Below are 17,470 nucleotides of genomic sequence, written 5' to 3' on the forward strand. Positions count from 1 at the left end.
GTGTGGTAGATGAACTATTACTACCCAATAAGACTACACACACACACACACACACACACACATATTATATTTAATGAAATGGTGGAAACAGTTTTAGTATAGGTGCTGAGAGAGAACAAGTACCGGTATGTGAGAACAGAACACTCTGGTAGATGATGGTGATGATGGTGATGATGATGATGGTGATGGTGGTGGTAGTGGTGATGATTTATTTATACCCTGCCCATCTGGCTGGATTTCCCCATCCATTCTGGGCGGCTCCCAACAGAATATTAAAAACACAATAAAACTTCAAGCATTAAAAACTTCCCTGAACAGGGCTGCCTTCAGATGTCTTCTAAAAGTCAGATAGTTGTTTATTTCCTTGACATCTGATGGGAGAGGCTAAAAAAGATAAAACCCATGTGAGATGATTTGATAACATGCAGGAACTGAAGAAATAACATCTAATTTATGTTAAGAGCGACTGTAATTGGTTTTCTTCTCCTCCACTTGCAAAAACTGTTTGAGAGTGTCTTAAGGAAACTTATGCCAGCTGCATTAAAAAGATCTGTTCTGACACACTGCTCTGCTCTGCTTTCCAACCTTAGATTTGGCTATCACCACGATGTCACAAGCTGCGAGTCTGTGGCTCACACCACCATAACAGCTAGGGTAAACAGGAACAAATTTTTAACTGCAAAAAAGGTGGGTGGTGGGTAGGAAGGAGCTATTTCAGAAAGAGTGCTAGATTATTGAAAATCTGTAAAATGTACCAAATATAGATCAGGAGTGAGGGAGTTTTTCCAGCCTGAGGGTTGCACTTCCTTCTGGACAAGCTTCTGATGCCAACATGCCAGGTGGAGGTAGAACCACAGGCAGATGTGGGCAGAGCAATGTAAATCAGTTCTACCTTTGTACCATAGGCCAGTTTTTACACATACTCAGTCACATACCCTTTACTGTCATCGATTCCAAGAAGCAACACTAGCTATGATGGCTATGCTCTGTCTTTGCTGTTGGAGACAGTATGGCTCCAAATATCACATGATGGGAACAAGAAGTGAAGAGTGTGCTGGTCCACTCAAGTCCTACTTGTGGGCTCTCCATAGGCATCTGGTTGTCTACTGTATGAACAAGATGCTGGACTGGATTGGCCTTTCCTCTAATCCAGCCAGACTGTTCTTAAGGAGAGCCAGTGTGGTGGTGTGGTTAAGAGCAGTGGCCTCGTAATCTGGTGAACCGGGTTCGCGTCTCCGCTCCTCCACATGCAGCTGCTGGGTGACCTTGGGCTAGTCACACTTCTTTGAAGTCTCTCAGCCCCACTCACCTCACAGAGTGTTTGTTGTGGGAGAGGAAGGGAAAGGAGAATGTTAGCTGCTTTGAGACTCCTTCGGGTAGTGATAAAGCGGGATATCAAATCCAAACTCTTCTTAAGGTTTTTAAGAGGGAATGTATACAAACTTGGTGCATGTAAACATTGGGCTAGCTGTGATGGTATTTGCACATTGTACATATAAAGACAACACTAGTCATGTCCCTTCACTGATATAAGAAATGTCAACTTACCCTGGGGCCAATAATAGTATAAACATAATGTGTAAAGATGAGATAGGAAAAAATTATGGCTCTTATTTGAATTTTGCATTTATGTCTTTGTCTTCATCTAGTAATTCATTATAGAGCATTCTTAGTACTTATTTCAATATCTGGATTGCAACAAAATAGGATATCCCTGCTGTGGTGAATGACACAAACAAAAAAATTTAAATTCACTACACGGAGAAAAAATAGATAAAGAAATGCACAAAAGTAGACATCACCTTCAGGGAACTAGGGAAAAACAGGGTTGGGGAGGGAAGGCAGACAGTCTGGTTCCCTATTATCTTCACAAGTCAAGGTCATGTTACTTAATGAATACATTATCTGTCAATAAAGCTGAACACTGCAAGCAAATTTTCGTGTATGAAGATGTGGGATACATACATGCACGGCAAAGAAGCAGAGAAATATAAGACAAAATAAATACTGTTTCAGTTTTTCAAGGAGGCTGCCTATATAAACTCTTGATATCTGTCCAACTCATAATGTAAGAAGAATTGTGCTTTGTTAGACCAAAGCCCATTTAAGGGTCCAGTATCAGTGTGGGGGAAATGCTTCTTTCTCATTAATGCATCATTGCTGCTATGATTATTTTGTTGTTGCTTATATATACAAAGAGCAGCTCTGGGTGAGGTTAGAGTGATGGGGGGGGGGCTGGCTCATTTGGCCCCGCAGGGACTGAGGGAGGCGCAACAAGTGTCTTTGCTGTTTGTTTTTGTGCATGCCTCACAGCAACAACAAAAAAGCCAGCTGCTCAAGCCACTTTAAGAAGTGTTGTTGAGGGCTTCCAAAACGGTATAATTCCAGACTGCCCCTTTAAATTACTTTTTTTTTTAAATGATAGTAATAACAACAAAAAGTAACTGTTGAATGAGAGCAGAGTAGTGGAATAGGAATAAATTCTATACGTCTATGAAATGTTCCTTGCTCACATTTAATCATATATTATTGTAACTACAGTAAATAATAAACAAACTATTCTGGAACATAGTTTGGACTTCAGCTATTTTCTGTATGCTTCGTCTGTGGAACCTGAATACACAGAGGCTGGATCAAGTCACCCCTGGCCAATTTCCTTCTTTAATGTTGCAAAACCCAAGGATATTGGGGTCACAGCATCTTATATGATGTTAGCCTAATGCCAAAGGGTGTGAAATTGGTCTGGAGCTAAGTCATTTATCACCCACAGAGAGAGAAACGGGATGTCATGTGGAGTGGAAAAAAATCTCTGACTAGTTTGTTTAATTCTGTTCCTCTCTGTATGTCAATATAATTTATTAAGCTTGCTTCAAAATATCAGTGAAATTGGGACTATGTTGGACTGTGGTTTGAAGACTGCAGTTCTAAAAATTAGTTCCTGTCTTTAGAAATTGTCACTGAATGTTACCCCATACTGCAAGCTTTATAACATTTATATTCCTTGAATAGGGACGCGGGTGGTGCTGTGGTCTAAACCACTGAGCCTAGGGCTTGTCAATTGGAAGGTCGGCGGTTTGAATCCCCGTGCCGGGGTGAGCTCCCGTTGCTCAGTCCCTGCTCCTGCCAACCTAGCAGTTTGAAAGCATGTCAAAGTGCAAGTAGATACATAGGTACCACTGTGGTGGGAAGGTAAACGGCGTTTCCGTGCGCTGCTCTGGTTCGCCAGAAGCGGCTTAGTCATGCTGACCACCTGACCCGGAAGCTGTCTGTGGACAAACACCGGCTCCCTTGGCCAGTAAAGCAAGATGAGCGCCGCAACCCCAGAGCCATCCGTGACTGGACTTATCTGTTAGGGGTCCCTTTACTTTTTATTCCTTGAATATGAGGCAAGTTTTATGTACATAAGGAACATATTTGTTTTACTTCTATAGGGTTACTATAATTAAGTGCAATCTGTCTCAGATATGTTGATGATGGATTTCAAATATTTGTTTTGGAAAACTTATCATACAAAAACATTTGTGTGTACTTTCACACAGTATTTATTTTTATCCCACCCTCCCCATTGATACCCATTGTGCATACAGTACTTAACAACAGTGCTATTTTTCTAGAAAAAGAGCTGTCAGAACTCACCATGAACGCTGTCTCTCTTGTTCTCTTACAATGGCAATGAAAGCTACCTGAGAGTTGCCAGCACTGAGTTCCAGCTGAAAAAAAATCGCTGCTTAACAGTACAATCAGATGCCATGCTTCTATATTATTAGTGTTTATAATACCGATAGCATTTTGCCAACTTCATTTACTTATGTACCATTAGTTGGATGAGGAAATGGGCATATTAGGCATTGAGTGTGGGAGGTTAGAGATCTACTAGCATTGCTGAATTATGGTAAGAGTAAGATTTGCCTCCAGTTGGTGACTTGAGAGTTGTGCATGTACACTTACTGTGGCAATGACTCTCACTTTTTTTTACCATCGGAGAATTTGTAGCAAGATAGAAAACAAAAAAACCTGAAATACTCTCTGAAACAATCTGGCTGTGCAATAATTTTTTCTTGAAATTGCAAAAAGTTGTATAACCTATAATATTTCCCCCCAATAATTTTGAGGTTACACAGTATTGTCTATAATATACAAATACACAGCAAGCACTATCTTTTGTCAGCTGACAGTTTCGAGTTACTGCAATGCAGTAGTGATTTTGTGTATTCATGGGCAAGATGTTTGGTTAGTGATATTCATTGGCACAGTGTTTACATTTTCCACTCATTTTCATGTTTTTAAAGATAAATAGAATTCGTAGAATGTTGTTGATTGTCCACAGAAACTTACTTCAGATGAGAATATGAGAGACACAGCCTGTAATCCTACAGGCACTGAACTGGTTTTGTAAAGGGTTGTGTTGACAATCATATGAAAGTACCAGTGACCATAGCTTCATAACTTTTCATGAACTTTACCCTAAAACATAGACAATACATTTTTCTTCAAGCCTGACATAGTTGTGAGTCGAGGCCCCGCCCCGGCTTGGAGATAAAATAAGACACATGGACACAAGTATTTAGGTTAACGGACTAAAAAAGGCCACAACTTTATTGGTTACAGAATGTGAGAGGTATTGGTATTGGCTTAGGCATTGGATTGAACAGACTATAATTGACTCCTGCCTGTTCTGCTGGGAGTCACACAAGGGTTAACAACCTGTAGGGGGAGCTTGTTGATGCAAATCAACTGGAAGCTTTCCCCTGGAGTCACCGGGGGTCCTGCCATGGCCCTAGCCACCACCAGGGCATTGGACAGGAACCATGACTGCAGGATTCCTTCAAGGGAATACCCTTCAAGGGGAGGGGTAGGTGATGGCCACAACCTCCCCTCTGACACACAACACACTTTCCAATGCCTAACCGCCAAACCTTACCAAGTTGTGACGATTTGCTATGAGGTGGCTGGTGCCAATCTGCCAAGTGGGAAAACTCCTACCAGGCCCCTTGGACAACCAAGGCGACCAACCAAAGTCCATAGCAAGGTCAAGAGCAAAACCTAGAGGGAGGGTGGGCGGGCGATCTGAGGAAGCCAGGAACAAGGAGGAGGAGCCCATGAGCCTGCAGCCATTTTAAACAGAAAAACCACGCCCCACCTACCCAGCCGGATTGGCTGACTGGGAGGCGTGACGCGGGCACAGGGCTCAATGATGCAGGGGGCTTGGTTACCCCCCCCCCCTGCAAGCGTGGGAAGCGGTTCCCGCTCACAACAGCTCCCCTCCATTAAGAGGAGAGGCTTTCTCAGCTTTTCAGAGGGGTGGCCATTAGCACTACATACCTTGAGTTTTTAAGAGAGGGGATGACATAGACATGAGATACTGTAACAAAACTACTTAAATGAACCTAATCAGAAAGAAATGTAGACTGGGGGAAAAAGTCTTCTCAGGTGTTCTATTGTTAAAGCCATCTGTTTTGATTTGATGCTTTGTTGGCTGTCTCCTGGTATATATTGTTACTTAGATTGCAGCATTACTTCTCCTTTATTGAATAGATTGAAACAACAATTACTTGCAGCTGCAGGAGAAAATGGGACTTTCTAAATCAATAATGTTCTTTATATAGAAAGAGTGTGTGTCACTTAATTTTGAGCTGACTTGGTTATATTTCAAGATGGGGAAGATTGGTTTGTTTTTTTTAAGCACAAAAGCTTTCTTAACTTCATATGGTCACAAATTTTTCATTGCTAAAATCTCATTCACATGTATTCGCCTAAAAGAAGTGAATGTCTAAGGGATAGCTCTTTTTTTTGCGAATTTGTCAAAAAGCTCAACAACTTTGGGCAAAACTAAAAAGCAACTTTTCTGTCCAGATTTCACTGTTTGAAATATGGCAACCCTAGGAAGGAGGAATAAATGAAAATTGCCTCCTCCCTTTGTCTATCTTATTCCCATAGACTTACCATTCCTTTCTTATCACCTACAATTTGTATGTATTAAAATTCTGGGAAATTTATAAATCAATTTTAAAAAGAAAATTGCTTCCTCCCTCTTCCCCCTGGCCTTTCCACTCATGGAGGACCGCACAGGATTAAAGAGCCTTCCATCAACGGAAGTGCACAATTTGTCCTTCAAATGTGAGCTAGAAACAAATGTTAATGAACAATTCCTGCTGCCTTGGTTCTTGCAGAGGTCTCCCGGTCTACCTGGGGAGGAGACTGGTGGTGTGGGTTGAAAAGTTCATCCCAGGAGACCTCTGGGGCTCCTTAATGTTGCAGTCAACCAGAAACCAGAGAGGGACATTTTTTCTAACACTCACTGGTACATTTCAGACTTCTTTCAGATAGCCTGTCTCCTTCTGATATCTCCTTCACCCTTTTTCTCTTGACACAGCTTGCTGAGTGGGGTGGCATTGCTATTGCTGATTGGAAGGGAGGCTCAAGGCTGGTGGGGGGAGCTGAGTGGCAAACCAGTGGGAGCACTAACTTGACTCCATTGGTGTGCCTACTAGGGTGCCATTTACAAGGGGCGGTGGGGGCCAGCCCCCCATATATTCAAGAAGGGGGCCGGGGCCTCCCAGATTTCCATGGAGATTCTGAAAAGGAAGCTCCAGGACGAAGATGCTTGGTCCTGCCGTGTCCTTTTGACAGTTGCCAGGGATGTGTCAGAGCGAAGCATCTTTGCCCTGTGCATCCCTTTAACTATGTGTCACTTAATTTTGAGCCAACTTGGTTATATTTTAGATTGGGAAACTGGGGTGAGGGGAGCTTTTGAATGGGCAGGCGACACATTTTGGGGAAAAAAAAATTCATACTGTTTCAAATATACCCTGTAGCTTTCCCTACTTAGAGCCTTCAATCAGTGATTCAGACAAGAGCAAATATTTCTGTTAGCGCATGATCCTCATGGATTACTACACTTCAGAAGGTATAATGCTATTACCCTTGTCAAAGAAAACATTTCAGCTAACATGCTATCTGCTCTCTTTGCCATCAGCTTTTGAGTTTACAAGTGTGCTATGAATAAATGTCCATTTGCACAACATACAGATAAATGGCAAGGCCGTATTATTTAAAAAATGTATTTCTATGGAAAATATTCTGAAAGAGGTATGCGAACAATAGCATTTTTAAAAACTCTTTCCTATCTGTGTAGCTTTCAGGAGAACTACACTTGATTAACGAACAATCCCAATAGACTTTTAGCTTGATTCTTCTTGGCTCTACTGAAACACAGGGAAGACCTGGATTGGGGATTTTGAAATAACAAAAGTAATGAAAGTACTATGATAAGGTTCCCCATGTCCAATTGTCATGAGCCCTGCAAAGCTATTGGGTTTGGACTTGGGTTGGCAAGCCCTGATAGATGAGGAGGAAGAAATTGGGGTGGTGGGCTTAAGGGTGGGAACTGGGATTGGAGAAGGGGGCTCTCTCTGTTGAGCCTCGACTTTAGCAACTTTGGAAGAGAAAGCTGGGATGCTGGCTCCTCCTCTTCCTGACCTGCTGGCAGCGCAGAGAGTCTCAGTGGCAGCTGGGGAGGGCAACCCAAGTGGTGAGGCAACTCTGGAGGTGGCAGTGACTCATCAGGAGCTTGGACAGTATATTTTGCTGGCTGACAAGTAGCAGCAAATTATGGTTTGCTAAAAATGGAAAGTGTGGGAAGGTTCAGGGGAAGCGAGATTCTAAGCCATGGTTTGAGGCAACTCTGGAGAGGAAACATGTGAAGGGGTTCATTAATCTAAACTTACCCTTCATTGTATGAAGAAAATAAGAAGAAGAGTTTGGATTTGATATCTCGCTTTATCACTACCCGAAGGAGTCTCAAAGCGGCTAACAATCTCCTTTCCCTTCCTCTCCCACAACAAACACTCTGTGAGGTGAGTGAGGCTGAGAGACTTCACAGAAGTGTGACTAGCCCAAGGTCACCCAGCAGCTGCATGTGGAGGAACGGGGAAGCGAACCCGGTTCACCAGATTACGAGTCCACCACTCTTAACCACCACACCACACTGGCTCTCATGAGTGGAGCTTAAGACAGTAGTGGATGGAACCAGAGCCAAAAGAGGGTGAAGCCACCCATTTCTCTTTCTCTGACACCCCCTTTTCTCTTCCCAGGAGTGGGCAGTGCATGGCGTGGTACCAAGGTGCTGCCCTCTCAACCATGATATTGCTATTGCTTATCTCAACCGTGATATTGCTATTGCTTTAACACTCTGTCAAAGCCCACCCAGTGCTCCCACTGGGGCACCCACAGAGCCCTGACCTCGCTGATGCCCTGTCCCATCCCAGTAGGTGGCAGTGATGCCACTGTTGGGGAGGGTGGTGGCACCACATCGCCCCTCTGATCCTGCTCTCTCTCTTTCCTCCCCTGCCAGCTGGCAGCCAGGAGAGAGACGGATTGCTATTGCCAGTGGTCCGAACTGGTCACTTGCAGAAGGTTTTTGAAATTCAGCTGAGGGCCACAAAAGAATACAGCCCTAGGGGCCGCGGGTTGCCCACCCTGTTCTAATCTTCTAAATGAAAAATGTATGCATGTTACCATTTTTAAACAAATGTGTTGTTCTGAGACTCACAGAAAGGTAGCCAATCTATCACTGAGCTAAACCTTGCAGGTATTTTGTATTTTCTCACATGGCTCTCATGTTCCCTGACAGGATGATGAAGTAGTGCTTCAGTGCGTTGCCAACATCCACAAAGAGCAGCGCAAGTTCTGCCTGGCAGCTGAGGGGCTCGGGAACCGCTTGTGCTTTTTGGAACCAACTTCAGAAGCAAAAGTAAGGCTTCCTTCTGCAAGGGTGTTTTTTGTTTTGTTTTTAAGTCAGTGTAATTGATGGTCATTAATTTACAAATGCTATTAAGAAATTTAATTGTGCTTCCTATAATAGATGATATACTGTATATATAGAATGCAAAATTTGCTAATTCACCAAGTTTTGCTGAATCGTATATATTCTCAAGTTAAGGCATTTGCTGCCAACCACTTTGCAATTCAAGGTTTGAAACTCTGCATATTGGACTGCATGGCCCACCTGAGTGTGGAACAGTGGGGAACTCAGATTGTGTCTAGTCAGTGAGTATAGTTTTCTTCACTATTTTGAAGCTTATAGCAACTGAGGAAAAATAATATCACAAAATTTCTGTGAGTCATGTGTTTATTACTTCCATTTTACAGATTGGGAATGGGAGGTGGGAGATGGTGGTTTATCTGAGTCAACTTTCTGACTAGGAACATTATGTCCATTCCCCAGGTCAGGCTGGTCAGAGCTCAGAACAGGGCTGTTGCTTGAGCAATGAAGCAGCTACGATTGGGAGGCTATATAGGAGCTTGAGGTTCCACTTGTTTCTGGCTTTCAGCCAGCCTATTATATAGGCAGGTGTTTCTATGTGTTTCCCCTTTCTCTCAAATAGCCTCAAGTGCAGCTAGATAGACATTTGACCGCAGTCTTGAACCTCCTGCTTGGCTTGCTGTCTCCTCTGCCCCTGTGACCATAGAAGGGTCTGAGAGCTGGCCAGGCAACCAGGCAGCAGTTGTGGGGGATGAGGAATCTCAGGTTTGATACACACACAGTGGAAGTTGCTCCCACTACCAATCACCATAAAGCTGACATTTATGCAATTGATTTAAAGTTTGCATTCCCAGATCTTCTATGATACAAGTGTATGCATTCTTTGTGTGTGAGTGGGAGTTTATGATATCCTGGTCTGTGCACATGTGGCAGTTCCAGACACTTTAGGCATATTCAAAATCTAGTAATAACAATAATTGTATATAGCTCTTCATCCGTAGATCTCAGGGTGGTTCACAATCTAAAAATAAAAGATAAAAAACACAAAATGTATAATAAAAACAAGACCCAAAACAAACCAGTAATTCCCCTCCCCCCACTTAAACTTCCTGTAGTACACAGCACCCCTTCTGTAAAAAAATAAAAATACAATAAAACCAAATTTTCCACCAGTAAACATGACTTGCTCTGTCAACTTAGCTACAAATAGCAGGTTACTGTCTAGTTTTGGTACAAACAGTGCTTTTACAGTTTTACCCAAGCGTTCCAAATGAACTGGGTCCTCAGCCTGAATTTGCTGTTTTGTGCTGCCAGCTACAGATACTGCTTCCCTTTCAGTCTTGGACATGGACCGAAACATATTCCTATCAAAACACATGGGTTACATCACTCTGCTATCTATAATCCCGCTCCTGGCTGCTATTGCTTACTTTTGCAATCATCACCTGCTTACATGTTGTCTGCTGAAATTGGTTCCTGTTTTGAATGCCTTCCGCTTGTGTCTTTTGCCCTGTTACTTCTTCACTCCTGGACAGTTGCGTTTCAAATGTGTTTCCCATCCACAGTTGAAGCATCTGTGGACATGTAGAGCTCTGGAATCTGGCTCTGCTGTCACGTTCCCTGTAGATTCTGGCTGCATCCTCTGGGAAGAAATGTATTTCCAGTTCTGCCTTTTCTCCCACTCCACAAGTAGTTCGTTGGTCACAGATTCCACAAAAAGTTGATCCTCTGGCATAGCTTCAATTGTCCCATCACAACTGTTAATCAGCGATGACAGAATAATATAACGTTTTGCCACAGGGTTAAATTCCATTCCCCACTGACTCAGTTCACTGAAGAGACCTCCAATTCTTTGAAGATGCAATGGCAGAGAATCTCCAGGATTTAGGCTTGACCTGTACAACTTCCATGTCAAGTACACCTTGCTGCCAGCTGTTACATGGAGGTATAAGTTATGCAAAGCTGTTCATATTGCCATCACACTGTCTGAGCCTCTGATTAGTGCCAACTAACTTCCACTCCCAGTGTGATAGTGGCTTGCGCTTTCTCTCCTTTTAGAGTCCAGTTGCCCTTAAGAGAAGGGGGTAATTCTTATCAATCGCTATCGACAATCCTTCTCTTTTGAGCAACACCTGCATCTTGAAGAAGCTCCAATTTGAGTAATTCCTTTCTGACAGCTGTTCCAACCACAGCCCAGTTGTCATACTCTGCGCCATCCTGCATTAGCTCTGCAGACACATCACAGCCGCTCACCTCCCTGGAATCCATCAAAGAAAACTTACTGCTTCAATTTCAGCCTGTGTCTCTGCTGGTGCCCCTCCAGGCAGCTGCCAATTTACCACTTGCTGGGCTCTGGTAGTTGTCTCCTTAAGATGTTTGGAATCTCAGGTGAGATACCCACACAGTGGCAGTTGTTCCCACTATCAGTCACCAGATAGTTTACTGTTGCAGAAGATAAGGCTCAGTAAAACAGTTCTGGGAATAGATATACAGATACAGATACATACAAAATATCTCTGTTGCTCTAAATAAGTTCAGTGAGTCAAGATGTAACACTGGACAAGCAACCCTTCAGGCGAATTGACTAACCAACAGACAGATTAACTACAGACTAACAAACTACTGAGCTGACACGCATTAATCACAAATATAATCAGGGCACTGGGCTGTTACTATAGTAACTGGCTTGGCTGACCATGCACCTGTGATTAATTCATCCATGGGGTGATTTATGCTCCTGAAGGAAATTAACCCCTTCTCAAGTTCAGTTACTCCAGCTTTCTTGGGACAGGGATGCCTGGGTCCAGTAGCTTTTCAGAGTCAGTGCAGTGCAGAAATTTCCAGATCTGGGCAGGGCTGAACACGGTGATCTATCCAATGGATCTCTCTTTTTTTTATTTACTGAAGTATTCTGTTTCATAAATATTTTCCTTAAACATGTTATTGATAGAAGTGTGATAACAAACTTTCTATTGCTTTGGCATTTCGCTTTCTTGTCTGCTGAACTGCTTCTGCCAGAGACACCATCTCCTTTTAGTCATTGACATAAAGTGTAGCTTTAGTGAAGGCTGACTCAGTGAATAAGTAATGCAGCAGCGAGCTAATTGAATGTGCCTAAGACAGTGGATGAGAAACTGAGAAGATGAGGGGGATGAGGAAAATCTGCAACAAGAACAAAAAAAGGCATGAGTGAATTAATGGAAATGCTATAGTGCAGGCTCTAGAAAGATGAGGCAGGGAAGAATGAGGATACCAAAATCATTCAATTCCCAGCTGCACCTATGAGCCTACTTGAGCCAAGGGAGGTGGAAGTGGAAGCAAGTTGAGGGAAGAGCAAGGCAGAGGAATGAACAGGTGGGCAACTAGATCAAGTAGTGACTATCTACTGACTCAGTGATTGGTTGCAAGACTGCCCTGAAGGTTTTTGGCATATAGCAGTCTTCTCCAACCTGATGCCCACCAGATGTTTTGGACTGCATCTCCTATCACCAGCAGCCAGCATGATCATTGGTGGCCAGGAATGATGAGAGTTGTAGTCCAAAACATATGGAGGGAACCAGGTTAGGATAAGACTGGTATCTAGAATATAAGGATTTTGTTAGATGCTTTGGGGTGATAGGATATGAACTCATAAAGATATGGAGCTTCTGTGCCTTTAAGAACCTTGGTTTTCTTGCACCAGTTCAGCTGAGGCTCAAAGAGATGCTGAGCAAGGTAGAAATAACCCAAGAAATAATCAATAGCAGAGAACAGTGGTGATCTAGATTCTAGAGGCCAAGTGGGGACTCTTCAGGACCAAAGCCATGTTTCTGACAGGAGTCATAGCCTATCTAAGTAAGATCTTAAGTACTGGAGCAGATCAGATAACTGCGGAGGCTCTGTCCTTCACATGTGAGCTGGAAGGATCTTTAAGGCACCTTGTACTTTAATGCTTTTGGGAGGCCTCTGTACATCTTCTCTTCTCTCAGGTAAGGTTTATGGAGGCTTAAGAGGCCTTGGTGTCCTACTGCAAAATAGGATATTTAATGGCTTCAAAATGATCAATGAGCTGGCGTAACTCAACTAAGAGGAAAGGTAACATGACAGATGTAAAGGGGGACATGACAGAGCTTTTCATAATAAAGCATGGTATAGAGAAGGTGAATTTTGTCCCTGTCTACTAATACTGGATCCAGGGACCATCCAATGAAGCCCAACAGTGGCAGTTTCATGACAGGGAAAAGAGGCACACAGCACATACTTAACGTGGAATTTGCTACCACAAGATGTGGTGATGACCACCATCTTGGAAGGCTTTAAAAATGGGATAAGAAAATTGATAGAAGATAAGATGATCAATGGCTACTAGTCGTGATGGCTGTATATTACCCTCAGTATTTGAGACTGTAAGCCTCTGAATGCCAGCTGCTGAACAGCATGTGCGGGAAAGGGCTATTGTGCTTAAGCTCTGCTTTTGAGCTTCTCACAGTCATCTGGTTGGTTTTTGTCAAAAGAGAATGCTGGACTAGATAGGGCTTTGTTCTGATCCAAGAGGGCTTTTCTTGTGAGAACTCCAAAAGCCTGGGGTTTGTGTTCAGTTAATAATAATAATAATAATAATAATAATAATAATTAATAATTAATAATAATAAATTAATAATAATGTTGTTGTTTAGTCATGTCCGATTCTTCGTGACCCCATGTACCAGAGCATGCCAGGCACTCCTGTTTTCCACTGCCTCCCGCAGTTTGGTCAAACTCAGGTTGGTAGCTTCAAGAACACCGTCCAACCATCTCGTACTCTGTTGTCCCCTTCTCCTTTCCCAACATCAGGGTCTTTTCCAGGGAGTCTTCTCTTCTCCTGAGGTGGCCAAAGTATTGGAGCCTCAGCTTCACAATCTGTCCTTCCAGTGAGCTCTCAGGGCTGATTTCCTTAAAAATCGATAGGTTTGATCTATTGATTAATAATAATTAATAATAATAATAATAATGAATAATTTAGAAATCCAATCTACTTTCCCAGAACAACCCGTAGATTTCTCTTCCTTACATCACTCTCTGAACAGAGTTAAGGAACCTGGGACCCACAAAGACAGGTTCCTATACCTCAGAGTTGCTGTCATGACCGTAGGGCAGGAAAAGACCTAGGCAGCCTCTGTTACTCTGTCACGATGTAACTCCCATCCAGCTGTTCACCCTTGTTCCCCTACCTGATGAAATGGAAAATTTCACATTATTTAAATAGAAATTGCCATTAAGAAGTTGGCAACTGTGACTCATTATTAAAATAAGAGTCGCTGCTCCGCCTGCATGAGAAAGGAAAGCTACATCAAAAGAAAGTGACAGACTGTGGCATAACCACCTATTCCCGAATGACAGATTTATGCTTGCATTTTGCATGACCGAAATGAATTTTAATAATTAATTGCACTGTTCTGCTAGCTTAGAGAATTGTGAGGTCTGTGTAACCACTAACCGTTTTATAAATGCTGGACATTGAAAGGCCATGAGGCTTGTTTTTTTGTTGTTTACTGGCAAATAATTATCTTCAGTTTATTTTACCCCACTTTTAAATTGCTTGGCTGACTTCTACCAGAACAGCGGAAAGTGTCCATCTATAAGATTTGGATATTTCAAGTTGCCTGTAAACACAGCACAAGTTGGACCAAGGATGTGTCATGATGGGGGCTTAGTATTGGAAATGGGTAATTCAGATAGCACAAACAAGTCACTGACAACAGGCCACTCGCAATAGGATTTTTTACTTTAACTTACCGGCTTTTTCCTAGAAAGGGAGGGTGGCAGTCACCACCAACAGAAGCCCTGTTCAGTGTAAGTTGTGCTTGCACAATGGGATTCCGCCTCTTCCTCCCCTGCACCCTCCATGCCTTCTCCAAATCAGCTCCAGAGGATTGGGGGAACACCTAGAACAGATTTGGGGATGCAAGGGAAGGATAGGGAGAGAATTTTTCATTGTGCAAGGAGAAATCATTGTGCTAATGAAATGTTCGTGTTAACACTATGTTGAAAACAAACCATAACATAACTTTTATTCTAACAGCACCCTTTCTCTCTGCAAAATGGCATGGAACCACAATTTCCCCATTCACCTAACAAATAGTATAAATCATTATCTCAAAGAAACATTCTTACTAGGAGAAAACCTTTGCCATAAACCATCATTTTCTCTCTCTATCAGAATTTAATGCATTTTATTAACTTATAAAATCCATTTAAATAGATTAAAATACCAACCCCAATGGTAAAAAAATAAATAAATAGTTTTTAGGTCATTCTGTTGAGTGCTAACGCAGTGAATCAATATATCTGCTCCTCAACAGTTTTGTGCCAGTACTTTTTATAGTTTGGAATGGTGGTTTCGGCTTGGCTAGCATAAACTGTATCTGAAGTCAAAAAGTTAGGAGACTTGAAGTTCCAGGAATCGATTGAATGGTATTCAAGCGTAATCTAGATGCAGCAGTGCTTTCTTTAAAAGAAGAAGAAGAAGATTACTGCAGAATTTAGCAGAAATGTATAAAATATAATCATATTTATTGTATTGCAATCAGACAGAACATGCTATATAGATGCCTATTTCTATGTACTGCCACTGGAATATAATAATAATAATAATAATTTATTATTTGTACCCCGCCCATCTGGCTGGGTTTCCCCAGCCACTCTGGGCGGCTTCCATAGAAACCAAAAACCCCACTAAAATATCATACATTAAAAACTTCCCTGAACAGGGCTGCCTGTGGGATCTGTGTTCACAAAGCCTGTCAAGAGGAAATCCTATGGGCTTAGCCTTAGCATTGTACTAAGTTCCTGCAGCATCAACTAGATTGAAGATTGCTTTACATATGCATGCATATCGCTTGATATTTTTTATCATGATTATTCAAGAGTAGGTGACTGGCAGCTGGATGTATGGGAGTTGGACTCCCTTCTGTGATTGGCATCCAGGTGGTGAGTTTCTAACATCTACTTGCTCCAGCCATAACGTATTGTAGATCACAGGAGACGGGGGCATCCATCAACACTCTCCTGGCGGCCAGCATTACCATTGCTTCTGGGAGGGGGGCACATAGGGAATTGAGCACACAACATCTCCAACTCCCATTGTGTCCGATATGAACCATAAATAGCTGTGAATCAGGAGCTGGGAGTCAAGAATCAGGAGCCAGACAACTGTGATTGCAGCTACTCCAAAGAGAAACCGCAGTCTGAACAGGAAGCTTCTCCAGGTGAGGGAGCAAGTGACCAACCTGAGAGTTGGCTTGCAACAATACAAATTGTGGGTTCCCCTGTCTTTGAAAATCTAAAATCTATCTGTTACCAGGTCTGTTTCCTGAATCCTATGTCTTTATAAGAACCTAATCCCTAGGGGTGCCATGTATAGCTCTGGTGGCAGTGACCAAGTAGTAATGATTTATTTGCTAAGCAGAATCACGAAACCTAACTACTGCTGCAGCATTTCACTAGAATGCCGCTCTCCTTTTTTCCATTCCCCACCACCCAGGGCCGTCTTAAGCATATCCGGCCCTGTGCTGCAAAGATCCCTCTGGTGCCCCACTCCCCGTTTCCCAGAGTTATTGACCTTTTCTCAAGCCTCTGCGGGGACCACTCTCCTCCCGCGGGGCTTGGGAAGGAAGCTGCACATCCGCCAGCCATATGGTTGATGGGGCACAGCTGGCGGGCGTGCAGGAGGGAAAGGGGAGGCCGCCGGCAAGTCCATGAAGCTCCCCCACTCACTGGGACACCCCTGAGAGGCCGGCGCCCTGGTGCAATGCACCAGTAAACCCAATGGGAAAGATGACTCTGCCACCACCACCACACAGACTGTAGTCACAAGGCTAGAATAACGAACCGTCCTGCGTAGCCTATGCTGAGAAAGATGGAATTGTCATTGTGCTGATCTACAACAATTTGTAAAATATATTGTGGTATACTTGTTAATTTATCACATAGGACAATGTAATATGTATTTTGTATTGAGGAAGATAGGATTGGTTTGGAGAACTCCTGCATAAACCTACACAGATTTACTTAGAAGTAAGTTCCATTGAGTTCCATGATTGTAGCCTTTTTACACCCCGCTGGAAATGGTTAGTAATAAGTATGTAAGTTATATAACTGACTGTGAAGAGAAAAAGAGTGTGACGTCCTGTGACCCAAATCTACGGTCTGTAATTGTTTCATTGCCTGTTTATACATAAAAAATACTGTGCCTTCACCCAACCTAGGCCTCAAGGTGTGAGAATGAGATAAAGAAAATAATTTTATAACTAAAATAGAATCTGCCAGCGTGGTGCATACTTGTCTTGTGTCTTCAAATGCCTGAGAAAACTTTGTCTCTCCTTATTACAGTCTGAGAATCCGAGAGAAAATGCAAATGAAATTCTAATTAAGATAATAAGCAGAAATCACAACTTAGTAAAATTGTGCTCATATTGCTGAAGTTTTCTAATACACTAATGGCTTCAATCAAATCAAGCATTATCTGCACACAGTAGCTGCTTATTCATTTTTAGCAGCTCTTGCTAATTTTAATGGCCATAACAGAGCCTGATCAAAGCCCTTTAAAGTCACGTTGATTTCTGTGACAAAGTTATGGGTGCACACACTTAACTCGTTCTTACTAAAATTAGTGGGATGGAAAGAGCTTAGCTCAATTTTGCCTCTACTTTTGGAGCTGGAGCTGCAGTCCTTCTGCTCTTTACGTGG

At 42.6% G+C, this 17,470-nt stretch overlaps 1 protein-coding gene across 14 annotated transcripts in view; it reads left to right on the forward strand.

Annotated features, from left to right (window-relative positions):
* Positions 1 to 17,470, forward strand: part of RYR3 (ryanodine receptor 3) — a 293,341-nt gene that overhangs the window by 39,709 nt on the left and 236,162 nt on the right. For all 14 annotated transcript variants that reach the window (XM_077926602.1, XM_077926563.1, XM_077926598.1 and 11 more), the window contains exon 2: positions 8,633 to 8,752. In XM_077926602.1, the coding sequence (XP_077782728.1) occupies positions 8,633 to 8,752 (120 nt within the window). The remainder of the gene's footprint in view (positions 1 to 8,632; positions 8,753 to 17,470) is intronic.

Source organism: Podarcis muralis, chromosome 1 (assembly GCF_964188315.1).
Source record: "Podarcis muralis chromosome 1, rPodMur119.hap1.1, whole genome shotgun sequence".
Taxonomy (NCBI): domain Eukaryota; kingdom Metazoa; phylum Chordata; class Lepidosauria; order Squamata; family Lacertidae; genus Podarcis; species Podarcis muralis.